At 37.2% G+C, this 21486-nt stretch overlaps 1 protein-coding gene across 2 annotated transcripts; it reads right to left on the reverse strand.

Moving 5' to 3' along the window:
• Positions 1 to 2326: 2326 nt before the first annotated feature.
• Positions 2327 to 20841, reverse strand: LOC124119711 (calcium-binding protein 39-like). 2 transcript variants are annotated; one of them, XM_046482313.2, is made up of 8 exons: positions 20779 to 20841; positions 14708 to 14864; positions 13282 to 13434; positions 12536 to 12654; positions 11548 to 11716; positions 10000 to 10125; positions 9033 to 9176; positions 2327 to 7654 (listed from the first exon to the last, which is right to left on the reverse strand). In XM_046482313.2, the coding sequence occupies exons 2-8, from the start codon at positions 14798 to 14800 to the stop codon at positions 7433 to 7435; spliced, it is 1026 nt and encodes a 341-aa protein (XP_046338269.1). In that variant the 5' UTR covers positions 14801 to 14864; positions 20779 to 20841; the 3' UTR covers positions 2327 to 7432. The 2 variants fall into 2 exon arrangements, with proteins under 2 accessions (XP_046338269.1, XP_046338270.1); XM_046482314.2 differs by having other exon boundaries at positions 20799 to 20831.
• Positions 20842 to 21486: the final 645 nt, after the last annotated feature.

A 21486-nucleotide genomic window follows, 5' to 3' on the forward strand; every position in this document is an offset into this window, starting at 1 on the left:
TTTCCTCCATCAAGAGCAGCACCTGTACAATGGTGAACCAAGGGGTTAGATTTGAAATGAGCCAGGTCTCCAAACAGGGCTGGGTCAGCTACAGCTAAATGGTTGCTCCCATTACATTTGAGTACCATAGTTTTCTAAACCTCAGACACAAAGTAAAATGAGGGAGGATGACAAAGTAAAAATGAAATTTACAAAAAGGTCCCAGGCTCTTAATCGGGGAAATATAGTATTTATACACCAAGTTTCGGAGTGGATGTAGACTCCGTCTGTTCAGAGATATTCTGAGGGAAGAAGAAGCATTTATTGCTGTGAGAAACAATGACGAACCAAGAATCCAGATACTGACTGGGACAGATGCACTGACAAGTTGCACTAGCTGTTCATTGATAAATATCTTAACACTTCAACACTGACAAAACCTTCATTCATTTTTTTTTTCTATGAACAGTTATGTGTTCTGAATCAACAGCAAACAAGCCCAAACCACAAAATATTAATCTGAAAACATTCTTTTGAAATTCACCAATTGAACCTCTTGTAAGTGTTCTTGATAAAATAAATGTCAGACTATTTCAGCATCAACAGATCCTCTCACAGATGAATGTCCAGTGTCCACAGTTTCAAATGGCTCAGGAGATTCTCCCTGGTAAGAATTGCATGGGGTTTGATACTGTTTTAGCAATATTTCAGCAATATCACGGAGGGAGACACCAAGAATGGGCTTCACATATTATACCCATATGGGGATTCGAACCCCTGTCTTCTGCGTGACGTGCGAATGCTTCCACACTCCAACAACCTGGCTCCAAACAACTGGCTTGGTGACAAGGATATTAACCCTAAGGGTTAGCACTGCTTGCTGTTCCCATGTGTCCAGTGTAGAGAAGATGCAGGTCAGAGCGGATCCAACATACACCTTCTTTCACAACAACCTCTCCATTGCCAATCAGAGGGAACATTCAACATGTAATACGTTTCAAACACAAAGACATCAATATTATTGGAGGATTTGGATTAGGCACCGAACTGGAACATACTGGAAATGATTCTGTTTGCAGAATATTCCTTCAAATATAAGACAACATATCAGTGTGTAAGAATTGTATTATCAGTTCAGTGTAGCTTAGGCCATATATATTTTTTTAGTTTGTTTACGAGACCGACTGTGAAACACTCTGAAATTAGAAAAAAATACATATGACCTTTTAGTTTTTCTGGTAGTATTTTACAATTAGGTGAAATGAAAAAATAAAACTCAAATAAAAACCCAAATATTTTATCACCGCTGTTCGTAAGAAAATTGTGAATAATACATATAAAAATCTTTATTTAAAAAAAACCAAAAACAAATTAATTATCTTTTGCTATCATTTTTTTTTCATTCACTGGTAGCAGTACTAATCTGAAAGTCAAAATTTTTCAAAACAAATATTGACATTTTACACCAAATGTTTTGTAAACAAACCAATAACCAAAGGCCTTCTCCTGGAATAAGCAAAGGTCATGACATTTCTCCAAGCAATGCTTAACAATTAATGGTGATCATGGTGATCTTGATGACATCAACAGGATAGTGTGTTTAAAGGACAATTTAGTTTAAATACAGAGTAATCATTATATTTGTTTTTTCTGTACGTATGTAGAGCAATCACAAAAAAGCTTTGCTACAAGAAACAATTTCAATTTTTCAATGCCAAATATACATATGCAAATTTACATTAATTTTGACAAAACAATTATAAATGAAAATAGCCTAGCATTCATACAAGGGGGAGAAACAGGGTCCTTTTTGTTTAAGAATTTGAGAACATATGTTTTTTTGTGGACAACATTATATAATATAAGCTGGTTGACATCTACTTTTGAGTAACCTTCCATGTGAGCCTTAATCATTATGATAGGATCTTATTGGTATTTAGTAGATTTAAAAAAAACAAATTTCTCCCTAATATTTTGTCCTGCAGATCCATGGTCACATTTCAGAGACAATTCTGCAAGACTGTACCCCAGCTTGAACACAGGTTCTATTTTTGACAATGTTACACCAAACCTGATATACCATATTCGACGTAATAAGCGCCCCGCTCTAATAAGCGCCCACGGCAGTATTTGCTAATATATTGGCTAGTGAACAATCCTAATTAGCACCCCTTCCGATTGATCAATATTCACAAGACTTATTTATATTCGGATACAATACGCACTTGTGTGTTATATGCACCCTTAGTTATGGGCAATTAAGTTCTAGTAAAATATATCTGTAGTACATAAACATTTCAGGCTGTCAGCATAAACCACAAAATTTATCTTTCAACTGTTTTTTTCACGAAAATAATATTCTAATAAGAGCCCCCTATTTTTAATTTCGAGAGCGCCTGGGCGCTTATTACGTCGAATACAGTAATCACAAGTTTTGACAGAAATCAGCTGTTGCATATTGTTGGCTCCAAAAGGTGAAGTTTTCCAAATCACTGCTTTACAATACGAAGGGTAGGGTTTCTACAGAAAGTAATGTTGAGATTAAAATAAGTTAAAATAAACTCAATATTCTTGTTATGTATAAAAAGATATATAGGTAGTACTTAATATGTGCAATAATATATATAACAAATGTACAGACATATTTATATGTATATACCAGTTTTCAGTGTGCCCAGGACGAGCATGTCTAACTCAAGCAGACAAAATAACGAAGCAACAATTACTGTCTCCTTGCACAAGGCAATGAAAAAACTACTCTACCAAGCAGTATTCCAGTTACAACAGTTCCATTGCTATCTTCCTAATAAAAACCCTTGACAGAAAATTGATTTGTACAAATGAAACAAACTTGTCTTCTTGTGACATTCCTGCAACTAATCCATATCTCTGGAATGAGATACTGCAGACAGTTGTTATGAAAATAGTATGAACTGTACATGAACCAAATGAACCTTTATTCTGTATGTAGCTCACAGTTTTCGAAATTAATATTGTGGTCCTTGATATTCCTGTGATAGCATTTGGTGCACATGCATTTTACCGGACACCTATTCGCCATGTTTGTCGCCAAGTTGCTAACATAGCTGCAGGAAACAGACTTACTATTTAAAACCTAGGGCAATAAAGCTCTAAAAATGACTGATTGCATTAGAATGGTTTAATATGATTAAACCTCAAAATTGAATATCAAAGCAATTCATAACCATGGAAAATTAGACATAAATTCACAAAAAGTACTCGGAAATAGGTTCCATAGTGGCATGTGAAACCTTATCAAACATCCATTGGGAACATTTTTCAACAAATGCATAGAAGTTTGATTAACTTTAGTAACTAAATGTTACATTGGCTTATGAAAGCATTTAATTAAAGCCGCTGTGTGGGTGGCAAGCCAAAACCCATTATTTTAGCATGGCATCTGAAAAACTTGGAAACCATTACTAAGAATGGCGCTTGTCGACAACCCTTACCAAAATAGCAGGTAAAAAAAAAAGACATAAAAAGGGGCAGAAGGTGTCTGGTAAAATATATTCTTGCCCAACATTTGAACCGTGGAACCCCCTTAATTTTGAGCTACAGTGTCGCTGCATACTGTAATCACACACTGCATTAACAGGCTGTAGGTCACGAGGACAGACACACATTTACTGGGACGATGCTGTCTGCTTGAGTTACAGACACACTTCCCCACAACAGTCATTTGGTCAAGCCATCAAAGCATATGCATGACTAACATAAGAGAGACGACAGTGGTTGGTATCACTGTGTCGTCAGGAAATCAAGGAGGAATAGATACATGGTCATATACGCCAATACAAAACCAACAGCATTTCCTCTGCAATTTCTCGGCATGAACCAGAACAAAGATGAAGCAGCTTGAAAATATCCCACTGGGTACCATTGTATAAAGCGATATATTACCCACTGGGTGCTGTTTTACAAAGCGATCTTAGTGGTAAGGTGATCGTAGGTCCTATACCGTAACACAGACTAAGCAGTCGAAGTGCAAAGGTTGTTTTGTTAAATGGCACCCTAAACTGTTTAACTAAGGGGATAAAACATGATAAAACAGTCAGTTTTCTGAAAACAGATCAGCCTGTATAATATGGATGGGCTGCTTTATAGTTTTACTAGTGGATTACGTTGCCATAGTTACAGGTTGCCAAGTAAGATTTTGGTTTTGAAGGGTGAGGCTGACAAACATGTCACTTTATTCAGGGTTCCTTTCACATATTTATATACTGACTTTAATGATGCGGGTCGACCATCTGCTACGTCTAAGTATTGGTGTAAAATGCCCTTGTCTGTGCAGCATAAGGGAAGGAAACACTTGGTGAAAAATGATAGAAATTCTAAATTTCACAAAGTTTAAAATTCCTTTGAAGAGAGTGTGAGGGAGTGGCCGAGATGGAAGGAGAATACAGTGCAATAAATGTAACATCATAACAAACGGAAATATACAGGCCTGAAAATAGCTGTACACATGCAAGTTAAACTGACGATGTGGCGTAAAGCAATATTCATTCATTTTATAAAAAACATAAAAGTGAAACTACTTTTGGGATAATGAACAGAACATTGATGGTATACAAAATAATCCTTTAGAGTTTCAAAGCCTTGCTTCTGTGCTGTTCGTCAGCACAAGAACTTAATGTACACAAAACATTCAGTGATTGAAAATAAACCCACTATTTTGAAAATACAAATCAGCTGTCAATGACGGAAGCTAAGTTCTACATATAGCCCAGAAAGCAATGTATGTAACATTATGTTAAGTAAAATATTTGCCTCAATTTTCATCAATTTGACACTCAACCTAGTTAATCTGAATGGTCATATTCTGACATTGTTTCAAGCATAATACATTCTGTGACCTATTTCGGAATGACACAAGTTTTTGAATGAAAATGATCGTTTATTAGCCCATATTGCATAAATGAACTAACTTAAGTCAACACTGACACGGAAAAGTCATTTGACCTAACATGAAAGAAAGTAAACAAAACATAATTTTTTTCCCAATTTAATAAAAATATATTGAAAGTATTACAATCACCATCGTAAGTAAGCTTAAAAAAACCAACTGAACAAAAAAGGATCATGAATAATTTTGGGGATATTTTTTTCTAGTGAAGACAATACATCATCCCTAACTTTTCTTGTTCAGTATATAAGCATACCCTTTGGCGAATAGGACTGATATAGAGGCTGATTATCACACAGACAGCCATTTGGTTCAAGTCATGTTCAGCTATGGAAGCTTGTTTATAGTAATGATAATTCCCTTTTGAAAAATAAAAAATTGCATCTTGAATCAGGCCATCATTACAGTTATAATTGCACATAATATTTCAGAATACACACATATCCTTTGCGCACAAAATAAAAACTGACTATTCTACTTCATATATATTTCATGAAGTTGTAAACTAGTTTATAGAATCTAGTACATTCTACAGGATTTTACACAGCAATGACACACATCAGTGAAAACCTGATGCAAGACAATGTCAACTAAAAAGCCACTGGTCTTGGATGATGAAAACTAAAGGGGATGGATGTTCTTTTCCAATTTTTTTCCAGTTTGATCAAGTGTGTAATCCAAATGAACATCACTTGTTTGTCTCCAAACATACACAAACTTCCAGCAAATAGTGATTTAAGGACAAATGAGGGTCTGGGAACCAAGAAAATTATACCATATTCAACGTAATAAGCGCCCTGCTCTAATACGCGCCGCGGCAATATTTACTGATATATTGGCTAGTGAACAATCCCAATTAGCACCCCTTCCGATTGATCAATGTACACAAGACTTACTTATTCGTGTTTGATATTCACCCTTAATTATGGGCAATTAAATTGTCGAAAACATATCTATAGTGTATAATACACACAATTTTTTCTTTTATATCATTTCAGGCGGTCAGCATAAACAAAATTTACAATATTTCAACTCTGTTTTTTATTGCACCAAAATTATATTCTAATAAGAGCCCCCTATTTTTAATTTTGAGAGCGCCCTGGGTGCTTATTACGTCGAATACAGTAACTTAAATTTACCAAACAAACATTTCTACCCTTTAAATCCATGTAGCAATTCATGTCAATAGGAATCCCCTCGATTAGGTAATGAATTCAGCACATTAAGCACCCTGCTACACTAAGCGCCCCTGACCAACTTCTAGGCAGGTCTGTAAGTGATCCTTACCTGCGCCCCGTACAAAAACTGCAAATTTTAATGTGAGTCCATATTTTCCAGTGTATATTACAATATTTTTTTACAGGCAACAGAAGCAATAAGAGGGTATATAACCACTCAGTAACTACTATTGAAAAAGTTTCGTTTCATCGATTCTTGAACAGCTAACTACTGCACAAACTTTGAAAACAATTTAACTCATGTATGGTTTTCATAAAGCACTCCTCTTTGTCTATTCTCTAAACGAGCAGGAAGCTTATAACAGGTACTGCTGTCTCAAAAAAACATTTGAGTTATCTATACCATGTATATCAACCATGTTTATCTCTGCCACCCTTCAGGTTTTTATGTTGCTCTACATGTTTTTAAATCAATTCCTAATTGTGTCATTGCTCGAGAACAGAAACTATCACAAAAGCAGAATACATCTTTGCCAATATGCTGGGAAATTGGATAACAATCTTGCAGCTATAACCACTAGTGTATAATTTACCAACTCAGGATACCAACAGACAGTAAGACTATTTGACCACTGTGAGAAGTTTGACACATGGAACTTAAGCTTGCAAGACGGAGAGAAATTAACACTAGGAATTTCCTTCCTACGAAGACAGCAACATATACACACCACTTATTCAAACATTTAACTTTATATTTTCAATTACAAACACATTCGGTTTCCTATTTTTCCTGGCCATATAGCATATACTCTTATCCTTCAAAGAGTGCTTCACAATATAAGGCTTACAGATAGGTATCAACAACTCTTTGATCAGACATACAATTAACATCATTTGAGAGAAATAATCTACCATACATTTAAGTGTTAAATCATATTTCCTTCACAAAACACGCTAATCTGGAAATAAAGAAGAAAAATAACCCTGATATTTATTCTGTTATCAAATGCAACACTTAACCTACGTAGCAAAAAGACTCCTGTAAGATTGTCTGTCACATATATTGTTTCTCGTACTTCCAATATGGATGAGAAATTTCTTAATGTATGAGGAAAATACCTTTTCACCTTCACAAAGCAAGAGTTGTAGAGAAAGAGAAATAATGGTAAGGTTGTACAGAGGGTAAATATGTGCAATGTAGCTTAGTTTGTAGAAAAAAACATGGGGTCTGGCTGGCCGTGCTGACTTTGCTGTCTCTTTGCACTAGAGAGGTCCTTAGGGCAGGTAACTCTGCACGGACATCCTGCTTGTTTCACAACTACATACAGCTTAAAATCAAAACCAACTGTTAAGAATCCTCTCTGTGGTGGTGTTCCTGTGGCTGATCTGGTTGGTTGTCTGGAGCCTGTAGATCCTTTATTTGCTTGATCAAATACGCTTTTTCATCATTAAATTGTTCATCTTCAGATCTGTCATTGTGAAATTTGGAGAGGAATTCCAACAATCTTTCTTTGTTCCTAAGTAGAATTTCCAGAATAGGTTTGGGTTTGTTGGGGTTAGCCACAAATACCTGGAAAAAACAAACAAAATGTTGGTCAGGACAAAGAGAAATGAATAGATGTAAGCTATTTATGGAGTCACAGATCCAATATTTCACAAATGTGAAGAAGAATTAAAATTAGGAGTATTGCCTTTTCCCTTCCACCGAAGTTGTCGGCTAATATCAGTTAACGTAGGTCAATACAGGAAGGGCAGTACAACGATTTACAGTACTGGGTGCTGTTGTACAAAGCGATCGTAACGCTAAGGTGATCCCATACCCGAACATAGACTTGTGACAGTCGTAGCGCTAGGGTGATTATAACTCCCACACCTGAACATGACAGTCGTAGTGCTAAGATGATCGTAACTCCCATACCTGAACATAGATTATGACAGTCGTAGTGCTAGGGTTGTTTTGTACAACAGCACCCAAGATTCCAAGCTAAGTGCCCTTGGCAGGCAAATTGGGAAATAATTTTTTGAATGACTTATTTACGTAACTTCTGAGGAATTAGGAGATGTTAAAATCAAATTGGGAATTTTTACTGGCATTTGCTGTAGACTTGGGGCCGAATATCAGCCTTGGAGCAGATAAATTTTATGCTGCTTTTAGCAATATTCCAGCAATATCAAGGCGGGGGACACCAGAAATGGGCTTCACACATTGCACCCAATGTGGGAATTGAACCTGGTTTTTCTGCTCTAACCACAAGGCTACCCGACCATTCATATTCAAAAGAACACTTTTTCATTTCAGCCGACCATAAGGGGTGGTCAGAGACCACTTCTTACAAGTTGTATTCTTATTTTAACTAAAGATGTTTACATTTTGGAAGAAATATCTGTAAACCAAGTGATTACAAACAGGCCAAACATGATAATCTTTGTAATGTTAAAACTTAGAAAATAATTGGCCAACAATCCAAGCCAAGGGACCACGATGACATGCAATCAACCAGGTCACCAAGTCTGACCACCTGATCTGGTTGATTGCTCATCCGACCAGCACAGCTTGCTGGGACCAATTCTTACCCGGAATCCCCATAGTGGCCAATTTGTTAGATTTAAATATATTATGTTATATATGAACCAAACATTTCAACTAAATCATAATTAATATTTCTTGATATTCAAAGACATCTTTCTCAAGAATAATAAAATTTAAAACAATCAAAGACAAATGACAATGTGGCTGAGAATAACTGATGAGTGAGTGAGTATGGTTTTACGCCGCTTTTAGCAATATTCCAGCAATATCACGGCGGGGGACACCAGAAATGGGCTTCACACATTGTACCCATGTCGGGAATCAAACCCGGGTCTTCGGCGTGACGAGCGAACGCTGTAACCACTAGGCTACCCGACCGCGCCGAGAATAACTGGTTAACTATGGACATTGAACTCACCTTGAATACATGGAAGGCTTCAAACTGAATGTTACGAGACTTGTCTCTTAGCATGTTCATCATGAGTTTGAGGTTGGATGGGTTGCTGATGTAGCGGGTCATCACAGTGAAGTTGTGGCGGTCAAGGAGCAGCTCGCCCAACAGCTATAACAACAGCAGTCAGTCAGATCGGCTTAAACTGGGAGAAGGGCTTTGGCAAAATGGCAGTCAGATTGGTTTAAACTGGGACCAACTTGGGCAAAATGGCAGTCGGGTCGCCTTAAACAGGGACTTAGCAAGGGCAAAATGGCAGTCAGATCGGCTTAAACTGGGAAAAGGCTTGGGCAAAATGGCAGTCTTAATATAAACACCAATTCTGGAATCTTAATACATGACCACCCAATCATGACGGAATTTCTTTCTGTGTTGTGTTCACATTGCCTGGTTATCACCTGCTGTGTTTACAAACTTCAAAGCATGCATCTGATCGGTTCCTCTCAAGAAGTATACCAAGTGTGTAAGAGGTTACAAACAGTGAATTCCATCTACCAAAAAGGCTATATTAATTTCATTCAGAAATCCTAGACCATGACTACAAATAACATTGGCAAGAGAGGAAATTTCAGTTGGCAAAAATCTAAGAACACTGATAAGCAATATTCCAGCTATATGAGGGCGGTCTGTAAATTATCGAGTCTGGACTAGACTGACATCATGAGCATCGATCCATGCAATTGAGATGCGATGACATTAATCAATGAAGTCAGCCAGCCACCCGATCCCGTTAGTCGCCTCTTACGACAAGTATAGTCGCCTCTTACGACAAGTATAGTCGCCTTTAAGTGCAACCATGTGGGTTACGGCAACCATTTATAAGTCACCAGCCTACCTGGCTTTGTGGGAATAAATTTCAGCCACTGAATGTGAAGATTGTTACAATGATACAATGATACAATGATACAATATCAAAATCATGAAAGGTACTCACCTTCAAGGCCTGTCTCTTTGTTACATAATTTTCAGAGTTTAATAGCGTCTGGTACTTTGAGAAAACTACATCATAATTTTTTTCTAAGAAATCTGCAGACAACATTTTATGTTTGGTGAGAACTTCCTGCAAAACACAAAAAAAAGGACAAAAGTCAGTCAGGAGAAAGAGGTTACAAATCAGTTGGTTACGCTGTAAATTTTCCTAATAGTGTGAGTGAATTTTGTTTAACACAGCTTTATACAGTATTACAGTAATATAAAAGTTTGTCATCACATTGTGAGGCCAAGCAGCGCTAGAAACTAACACTAGTCCACTAGTCCTTATAATGAAAACACACAGCAAAACCCTTTAACATGACAAATTTCTACTAGTCCTTATGATACCTAACTATTGGGCAGTTTGACAAGGACTACAGGACTGGTGCCAATTTCTAACACTGCCAAGTTATGCAGGTCTTAAAACAGCTTGACAAGTAATGAAGTCTAGTGCTGACACACCAAGGATAATGAACAGGACGAATTTGGGATTCGAACCCATGATCATAGGATCCTGGCATGCCCAAGGGCCATAACTCCCCACATACTGGACGAATAGTGACAGTACATGGCCTGTGCTTGTGAGTGAGTAGGTGAGTTCATGTATAATCATGCAAGATAGCATCTATATCAGGGCGGCCTGTAAATATTCAGGTCTGGACTAGGAAACTAGTGATTGACAACATGATTAACAATCCATGTTATTACGGTACGATTAGCCAAGTCAAAAGAGCCTGACCACCCTCATTTGTTGTTCTTACAACAAGCAACAACTTGGACCAATTCTAACCCAGAATCCTGTCATGAACTTTATATGAACAGAGGCTCCAGCAATCGATGGAGTGAGTGAGTATGGTTTTACGCCGCTTTTAGCAATATTCCAGCAATATCACAGCGGGGGACACCAGAAATGGGCTTCACACATTGTACCCATGTCGGGAATCGAACCCGGGTCTTTGGCGTGACTAGCTAACGCCTAAACCACTAGGCTACCCAACCGCCCCAGCAATCGATGGAAGTGAAAATGGTCATCTCAACATCTCAATATGTTCAGAGAGGCATTTTCGCCAGAGATAACAAAATCAGAGTGTGATTATAGCTCTGAGTTAGTGCCATAGTGGTAGCACAAAAATCAGCAGTAATATTATTGAACAGCATCCACCTCACTGCTTTTGCTTCTTGAAAGTGCCAAATTAAAAAAAATATTGGAGAAGTAGCTTTAAGCAAATTAGCAAGAAAATTCTGAAAGAAATCAACATATTTCATGCCACAGGTGAGCAGTGACACATTTATGCATGGATTACTTTGTCGACATTTGAGATATACCAAAAACAGTTGCTTTCCATCATAGACAATTGAAACTTTATTCCATCACAATAGTTTACGTAAGTTATTGTCGATGACAACAATTACGTATCGAAAATCGTTAATATTTCTTCTCATCAATAATTCTGATTATTGACCTCTTTAGCCAGCCCTAATTTTCCTCCTACATGCACCATCTTCTTACCTTGAATGTTGAGAAGGCATCGGATGCAATATCAAATGTAGAACAAGTGACATAATCAAAGAACTGAAAGAAGATTTCAATTTCTAGAAGTTGTCGAGCCAGTGATTCGTAACGGCAACATTCACGGAGGATAACGCCACAATTGAGGGCAATTTCTGGGACCGAGTACCTGCAACAGGAACATGAGCATGTGTACAGTACCCCTGACTTTCAAGTCACAACAAACACAAGCAACGTAAGCAAGCAAGGGAAGCTAATCTGTAGAGCAAATTGCAGTACTTCAGATGAATTCACATGAACACTTTTTAGGACCTGATAGTGTAGTAACAGGGGTCAACTTGCGTCACTCGGTATGGTTTTGTTGACATGGTATTTCCTAGGTTTCATGCCTACGATAACGTCTTTGTGCATGTTGTGATGGAGCAAAAACATCAAAACTCATTGTAGGTGTGTATTGTGTGCACAACCTTTAATAAGCTGTATTTTTGTAAAAAGGGGTTCTGTATGTGAAAATACGGTACTTCTTTACAGTTTATGTAATCCTTGTTTTCACCTTTGTTTCTTGTTTAATGTGCACCAGCGTAAGAAACAAACAGTTTTCATCCACTAGTCCTTATAATGCCATATAGCAAAAACCTTAAAAAAGGCAAATTTCTACTAGTCCTTATGATACCTTAACTATTGGTCAATTTGGCAAGGACTATAGGACTAGTGCCAATTTCTACCTCTGTGCACTCAGCAATGTTCCAGCTGTATGACAGTGGTAAAAATTAATCAACCAGACAAACCAGTGATTGACATCATGAGCACTGATCCACACAATTTGGATACAATGACATGCATCAACCAATCAACCACCCAATCCCGTTAGTCGCCTCTAATGACAAAAATAATTGCCTCTTTCAACAACAAGCATGGGTTGCTGAAGACCTATTACAACCTGGATCTTAACGGGTCGGTCTCCATCTATCTAGACATTAATACCTACCCTTTCACAAGCTCGAGAAGTATCTGTGGCCTGACACTGATGTGCTCCACTGTGGGCGTGCGTGTCCCGATCTGCCGTCTCAGCAGATTGTTCACGATCAACACCACGTCCTTACGACCCTGAGCACAAACAAATCATCTTGGTCAGATTCATCAATGAATTCAAATATACAGTGCAATGAATGAGTAAAACATTAAACTAAAACCAAGACTACATTCAGAGATTTTGCCAGAAATTTACTGAGCTCAAGAAAGGAGGAATTTTCTTTCAACCAGTTGGGGAGTGTAGGAAAGTCGTATCTAAGATCATAGATGTATTTTTTAAATACATTCCGTCTGCATGAAATCTCAAGTGGAAACTGTTTTCTGAGCAAAATAACAGTCATGAGAATGAGAGACTTTGCTTACATCACGCTAGACTACTAATGGCAGACTATTTGTGGCTAATGTTGCAGACTACTATACCCCTAAAAGTTAAACCTTGATGTTTGCTCCAATATTATTTGATTCTTGGGGTCAGGGAAATCTGTAACTGTTAACATTTGGGGTTATGACAAGGATCCCTTGACTTTCAGGTTTAACTTTGAAATTTGATTTGGATCAAACACTATATTGTCAGAACTGCATGGGTTGCTGAAGACCTATTCTAACCCGGATCTTCAAGGGTTGCCATAAACATGTACAACTAGCAGTGGGGAATGGGGATATACTCAACAAGGGTCCCATCAACACTGAGGACTGACCTACCTCAAAGTCTATCTTGTTCAGGTTGAATATGAGGAGCTTGAAGATATCATTCAGGTACATCTCCTGAGCTAGCTGCGCCACTTGCTCAGACAAAGGCTCCTGGTCGGCCGTTCCATACACCATCAGCTTCATCTGCGTGATGATCTCACTTGTCTGTGGAGGGAGAATACATTATAGTTATCATTTATAATGTAGAATACTAAACGAACTCCCGTGTAAAACTAATTTTCTGAAATGATTGAATAATTATGGTATCTGATGAACGAAAGCAAGTCAGATAGCAGAACTATTCACGAGTTTCATAAATTTGGAATAACACTGGAGCGAGTTCACTGTTTTCTTTATTACTTGCTGTCAATAACTTTTTAAAATACTATTTCACTGTTGTGTGTGAAAAGGCAGACATCGACGCGATCCACAGCATACTCTAATTGAAAATACCAGAATAAAACTTCAAACATGTAAAAAGTTAAACATGTATTAATTTAATACCACACAACAGATCATTACAACATGTACAATACAGGAGTCTGTTCCACAAATCTATCATAGCGCTAAGGTTATCCTAACTCCCATACTTCCCCATTCACAGGATGGGTTTGTTGTTTAACGCTGCACTCATCAATATTCCAGCTATATGACGGTGGTCTGTAGTAAGTGAGTATGGTTTTATGCTGCTTTTAGCATTATTCTAGAAATATCACGGTGGGGCGCACCAGAAATGGGCTTCACACATTGTACCCACGTCGGGAATCGAACCAGGGTCTTCGGCGTTACGAGCAAACGCTTTAACCAACAGGCTACTCGAACGCCCATATTAAAAAAAACAACTTTTTCTTTTCATCCGACCCGGTGGTCAGTAAATAATTGTGTCTGGACCAGACAATCCAGTGGCTAATATCATGAGCATCAATCCACACAATTTGGATCGATGACATGCATCAACCAAGTCTACAAGCCCCATTCACAGGAAACAAGATAAAGTGACTAAGTGTACAAATAAGCATACAGTAGAGCTGGAAAAGGAGAAAATTCTTCTAAACATAAAATATCATGTACATAATGCCAAAAAGGAAATGGTTCTCAGGCACCTCATTTCTATTGCCCACAGAAACATTTTTTTCAAATTTCCCATGTAATATGACATGCATGAACGTAGTATTATCCATAAAATAAAATGCTTGACTATGTTGAGAACTTGTCACTTTATCAAAGAGCCGATGCACCCAGCTGTGTTTTTTGGTATTCTTGGTGGGGATAAAAATACAAAGTGTTTCTCCTGCACTACTTGTTTCCAATACAAAATATAAATAAAGTCCTACTGCCTTCCCACCTTTTGAGCAAAATGTGCCCAGGAAACAATTAAATTTTTTTATGCATCCTAATAATAGTAATAATAAAGATAACATCATATATATGAGCTTACCCTTTTTTGCTGTTTATCAATGTTTGCAATTGCCTCTTTTAAGTTTTTCACCAAGTCTAATGGACTTTTTGGTGATTTCCCAAAGAGCGGCATCTTGTTTACAGACTGCCTGGGCTAGACGACAGGCTCTCTACGTCCCCTCTCTTTATGGTACAACCTGCAACCACAATATAGACAGTGTTAATCAAACATTGCTCAACATCATACAATGGTCAAGGAGGGAAAACAAGTGGGCTAGACTAAATGCTTGGCACCAGAAATGTTGCCTTTTGAAAAACTAAAGACATTGACACTATATGACAGCGGTAGAAACTAACATTTTAGTACACTAGTCCTTATAACGGTAACATAGAGCAAAACATTTAAAAATTGCAAGGACTAGAGGACTCATGTCAATTTCTAATGCTGCATTGAGCAGGATTTATGTTTGTTTCTATTTGTATATAAATAATTGTGAGTCTTGGGGTCCCGGGTTTTGAAATAAAATTTCTAGTCCACTAGTCCTTAAAATGATAACATATCACAAAACCCTTAAAAAATAGTCCTTACGATACCATAACTATTGGGCAGCTTGGCACGGACTATGGACTGCTGAATTGGGGTCTCGCATTGACCAGTTCATAAACAGCAAGTTCACTACAAACAGCGTTAGAAATTGGCACTCGTCCTATAGTCCTTGCAAAACTGTCCAATAGATAAAGTATCCTAAGGACAGGTAGAAATCTGCCCTTTTTGAGGGTTTTGTTATATGTTATCTTTAAAAGGACTAGTGGGCTAAAACTGTTAGTTTCTGTCTCTGACAAAGTATGTTTGATGCTGGAGATGGAAATAAGCACTAGCCTGCTAGCCTGGACCAGTCTTGTTGATGTTAAAGGTATCCTTAGGGCTAGTAGCATTTGAAACATTATTGGGGATATTGATATACATGTAGCACTATTTTGGCTAGACGTTCTTGGTTAATTTTCATCCCTGTGATGCTGTATGCATTTTTTAGATGGGAATTCCTTTTTGAATCCAAACTCTATGTGATTGAGTGAAGAAAACCCGACATGGACTGTCCAAACATTGAATGTATGCTACTCAAAAGAAGTTAAGGATCACCCGATACTTTCATAATGGTAAAGTCAATCTGTCATGACATGAGAGATTAACTATAGTAATATGAAAGAATCAGGTGATCCTTAACTTCTTTTGAGTAGTATATATTATATATATTGCCAGACTCTACAAATATGAAATATCAGATAAATCTCACATACATCATGTACATGCTTTAGCTTAATTAACTTCAATCCTTCCAACATGCATACTCTCACCAAGTGTTCCAAATTCCAATATTTTAATGCATTCAAATTTGAAAAAGATGTGATATTGTTCAAAACTGGATATTTTTTAATTTATTTTTGTCAATTCTGATGATTTGGGAATTTTTAAAATTCAAATCGCGGATTTTTATTGTCATTTTCCGCAGCCTTAGGGCCGAATATCAGCCTCTGAGTAATTCCAGACAAATCCCTATAGTGTTATATGCCTAGGGCACAGTGTTTTGCATCCATAAACATCATAATGATTCAGCTTGTTTTTCTGAATCAAGAGACAGATGGCTTACAGTATATGAATAAACTCCACATAATATGCCACAGATATTCTCATATTTGCATCTCAATACAATCAGGAAACATAACCTGTTTCCATTATTCCAAATGTAGGTGAAGCATCCACTCCTGCTTATCACTTCTATCAGGAACATCATGTAGCAGGATCATATATCGTGCATACTAGGCTTATTACCATATACCATGGATACTGATTACATGTTATTGCACTGGAAGCAACTGCGTCCAATACACATGTGTACATGATATATCAGTGGTGTTCTGCATCTCAATAAGTGGCCAGACTCTCACATTCAACCTCAATTTCACTCTGGACATTCATTGTGTTTAACATAGGGTCAGGGACATAGTAATTCTCCACAACATCTGTCCTCCATTTCTGCTGCTCTCATGAGTTGTATTTGTAGGTCATGTTTTGTGCACAGCAGATATGGGTCAGCCAAGGACACAATGGATTTTGGTGATGAAAACAGAAGATTTACAGATGATGGAGAGACTGGTAACATATTCCATGATTTACAGCTCAATGAAACTAGATACAATGTGTAGACTGACACGATTAAGGTGCCGAGCAAACTCAACAAAATGATCCACTTTATTGTTTGTTGTTTAACGCTGCATTCAGCAATATTCCAGCTATATGATGGCGGTCTGTAAAAAAAATATTCAAGTCTGGGCCAGACAATCCAGTGATTGATATCATGAGCATCGATCCACGCAATTGGGATACAATGACATGCATCAACCAAGTCAGAGAGCTTGACCACCCGATCCCGTTAGTCGCCCCTTACGACAAGCATAGTCGCCATTTACAGTAAGCATGGGTTGCTGAAGACATATTCTATGCCATATCTTTACTTCAATCTCTTGTGACATATCTTGTGTGTTTGTAATGTTTCACAACTCTCTTTTAATTATTCCCACAAAAACTGATATATGGCAATAGATATTGTGCATGTTTAGCATTGTTTAGTAGTGGTGTGCAACATTACTGGCACACCAGTATATTGCAATATAGCCGTCAGCAATACACATATTGTAATACAGCCCCTGCAAATTGATATTTTCCAAAACAGTCACAGAAGAATGAATCATTCTTTTTTTTTAATATTTTATATTTTTGTTGAATGTTTGCTCTTTCCATTTCAGTTTCAGCATAGTTATGAATATTTTTGCGTTTGACAATGAGCAGTCAAACAGTAAATGACAGGACGACCAGAATTTTTATAAAACTGTTCTAGTTGAGTAAATCATGGTAATTGGCATTATGCAGGGTTCGACAGTACATGAAATACTGCATACTATACCAGTCCGTGCTGACACAGGTCGTGACAGTAGCAGACTATGTTTGCCATCCTTATTAGGGCCTTCATCAAATAAAAGCAAAGATATATCCTTACCATGCTTACAGCACATTAGCGAAATTGTTCATGCTCCAAACAGAGAATCATTAACTAAACAGTTCATTTGTCATTTATTTATTTTCTGTCAAACAGAAGAATTTAGTTTGTGTGGACTACTGAGCTTACAAGACGGAACAGAATTTTACTACACTTGGACTTTGGACAAGTGGCAAAAGTTGCAGACTGCTATACCCTTAAAAAGTTAAACCTTGATGTTTGCTCCAATATTTTTTTATTCTTGGGGTCAGCGACATCTGTAACTGTTAACATGACAAGGATCCCTTGACTTTCAAGTTTAACTTTGAAATTTGATTTGGATGACGATCATCATGATCATAATAGGTTTGGTCACAAAACATGCACAGTCAAAAATAAAAAAATAATATAAGTATATAAATCAGTTCTCGTTTTCCACTGTTTTCAGGGTTAGAAATTAACAGTTTTTACCCACTAGTCCTTATAATGATGACATATAGCAAAACCCTTAAAATGGGCCAATCGCTACTAGTCCTTAAGATACCGTTACAATTGGGCAGTTTGGTAAGGACTAACGCTGGTTTTACAAATTAGAATATATTCACTCAGTGACTCAAGTGAAGATCACAGTGAAGCATCATTAAGCATGAACCATGAAAGCTAAAGAATCCTTTTCACAGTCACAATGTAAACCTATCTGGATATACCAGTTAGGGTAGCCTCTTGCCCGCGCGGCAATTCAATTCCCATAACTCTGTGTAGAAATTCAGTTTGGCCTGTTTTTACATTTTTTCTCCCTTTTTGTTATCAAAAGAGTATTAATTTGCATGAAGAAAGACACAAATAGTAACATACATTCATAATGTTTGTATTAGTGTACTTTTGAAAAAAAATTTAACAGTAATCTCTTAGAAAGAGAAAATGTTACAAAAAATGATGCAAAACAGTAGGGTAATTTCAATTGGCAACTGCAAACTTCATGTGATGAATTTTGTAATAAAACTTATATCATTAGAATCACAAATGCACAAGGAATACCATAACGCACCGTAACGCGATGTTTTTCCACAACTTCAATGCGTAACGCGGTGGCGAAAAAATATCAAAAGCAGGAGAAATATACCAGAGCCTGGGATAGAAATTAGCACTAGCCTGCTAAACCTGATCAGTTTTGCTAATGTTAAAGGTATCCCTATGGCTAGTAGAATTTCAAAGATTTTGAGGGATATTACTATGTGTTATCACTATTCAGGCTAGTAGGCATCCTTGGCAAACTTTCTATCCCTGGGAGCAGTTGAGTTAAAAAATGGTGACAGACCATGCCTTTCTTGTCAACTGTGGTTTTGTGGCCATCACAAGAAGTAACAGAAATAAGACAAAGTGATGGCAAACAGCTGATTAGTAAGATACTGGCGAACAGCTAACATTTATCCCCAATTAGATCGGGTTACCCCTTCAGGACAAGTGACATTTCCTTGTGGACCACCACTTTTACCATGAAGTGGGAACTCTGTAGCAGATGATTTTGCAATCTAGTGAAAATATATGGTACCAGTGGAAGGATCATCACAAGCCCCATTACCACTTTAAAAGCATTGTCAGTGGAACATCATCAGCACTACCAGCAGGACCAGTGGAACATCAGCAACACTACCAGTGGAATCCCACTACCACACCCCGAGGAACGTCACAAGCATAACAGTGGAACTTTTCTAGCACAGTAACAGCACTATGAGATAAATGAGTGAGTTAAATATTTTACCCTACATCAGCAACATTTCATCTATATTGTGACTCATTACTACAAGAAAATATTCTGCCTTCTCGGTTATCATGGTTATAGATTATTAACACTGGTAATTTTGGCTTTATTTTAACACACCTTATCATATTTACAGGTATGAGGGAATTTGAGATATTCATTTCATGATGAAAAAGTATTAGAAAAGAGTATTAATATGCTTTAAGGCTAAAGAGAAAGGATAAAACATGTACACTATCACAGACTCATAGAAAAAAGAAGCACTGTTAACACTGGTTAATGTTTATATCTATATCATGAGTACCGGACCATGCTAGTTGCGGTGCAACGATACAATACACAATATACATATTTTTTTGTTATCAATACAAGACGATACACTTGCTAAAATAAATAACTACTCGTTTAATGCCGCCTCCCCCTACTCCACACTCCCAGCGTTGAACACATAGAGACTCAGGAACAACATTCTTTTATCCTTTCACAACTTAAGTTACTTGACTAGTTCCTCTTCAAGTTACATCGCATGTATATCACAGAAGATGTTTCATTTATTGACAAACGTGATCAGTGATGAAAAATGTTATTGTTATCATTGTAACTGTACACAATTCTTTTGATAGAGTGTCAGTTTCTTCTACTTAAGTAAAATTACTTAAATTAGAGTGACAAACAACATATTTCCTTATATACCGACACACAACCAGGTGACTAAACAAACATGCAACATCGATTTCAGTAACAAAGGGACGCAACTCCAACAGTCGGTCACTAAAATAAATGTCTAACATATTCATCTTCAAATAATCTAGGAGTTGTGATACTTGAATATGTAATAAGGTCAGGCGTCTTGTCAAAAGGAAACTGAGATTAACATTTCATGATTTACAGGATTTAAATGTGTCAGCATGATTTCATCTATCAATGGGCTGGGTCACCTGGTCCGACATCGACCGGGGACAGCAGGGTCATATTTAGAATTAAGAAATCTTAGAAAATTGACATGATAAGAATATATCCAATGTTTGTATTGGTGGATTATATCGCCAATAAAGTTAATTCATAAACAAAGTCAACAGAAATTTATAATTGTGAAATTTTGAGACACTGAAACGCTCGTATCGGAAAAATATGGCCGTCTGTTCGAGCCGATCTTCCTCGTTCATGAGTTGTGATGATGGGTCAGGTGAATACAAAACAAAAACATTGTAGTTTACAGGCGTCTTTAAACGAAGACTTAATGTCTTGTCCGTCTAAACACATCATTCAGTTAAAGTTAATCATCTAAATAGTAATGAATTGTCAAAAACTTACCAAAACTAAGAATACCTCACCTAAAAAACTTTGAGCAAGTGACGTCACATATGAACAAGTGCGCAAACCCGGAAGTATGAAATTGACGTTTAGATTAAACCATTAGCCAAACAACATACTTCGGGTTCAAAATAGGAGTATCGGCGTCAGTTGTCTAGGCGGCGCAACGCAAGAAATGCCACCCACACAACTCGACCGATCCATGCGAAGGTTCTTGAAGAAATATCAAACAGTTTTGAGATAAGTTTTAGAAAAACTGAGAGCAAATGAGTCCCGGGTAATTACACTGACAGGAGAAAATACTTCATTAATAAGTTACGTTATCAGCAACGACTTCACTTCTTAGCTGATATGAAGAATGTGTATATGTTATCAAAAGATAGAGGTTTCACTTTAGATTGCCTGTCACCATCAGTTAATTGATGTTATGAAAATTCAAAAAAATATGTTGTTTTAGATATAATCCTTGGCCAATAAAATTGGCCACGCAGAAATTACACAAACACACAGAGACACACCCACACACACACATACACACACACACACACACACTTTCCCAATTATATTTCAGTCTCCTCGACCTGTTCCCATCGATTTCTTGTTTTGTCTCAATTTAGTTTAATTTAAAGCTTTATAGCGTTCTATGTGAAGTCTCTATATGGGAGAGTAACTAAGTTATTGCTTGATTGCACAAGACCACAAAACATG

Source organism: Haliotis rufescens, unplaced genomic scaffold (genome assembly GCF_023055435.1).
Source record: "Haliotis rufescens isolate VD_foot unplaced genomic scaffold, xgHalRufe1.0.p SCAF_9, whole genome shotgun sequence".
Classification (NCBI taxonomy): Eukaryota; Metazoa; Mollusca; class Gastropoda; order Lepetellida; family Haliotidae; genus Haliotis; species Haliotis rufescens.

What these genes read in the sequence shown, in the direction of transcription:
- LOC124119711 (XM_046482313.2), bottom strand. Translation starts at nt 14,800, where the DNA reads ATGCCGCTCTTTGGGAAATCACCAAAAAGTCCATTAGACTTGGTGAAA. An exon ending in TGAACAAGATAGACTTTGAG is followed by an intron (nt 12,655 to 13,281) that starts GTAGGTCAGTCC and finishes GTTTGTGCTCAG; the next exon opens with GGTCGTAAGGACGTGGTGTT. An exon ending in ATGCCTTCTCAACATTCAAG is followed by an intron (nt 10,126 to 11,547) that starts GTAAGAAGATGG and finishes TGTGTTTTGCAG; the next exon opens with GAAGTTCTCACCAAACATAA.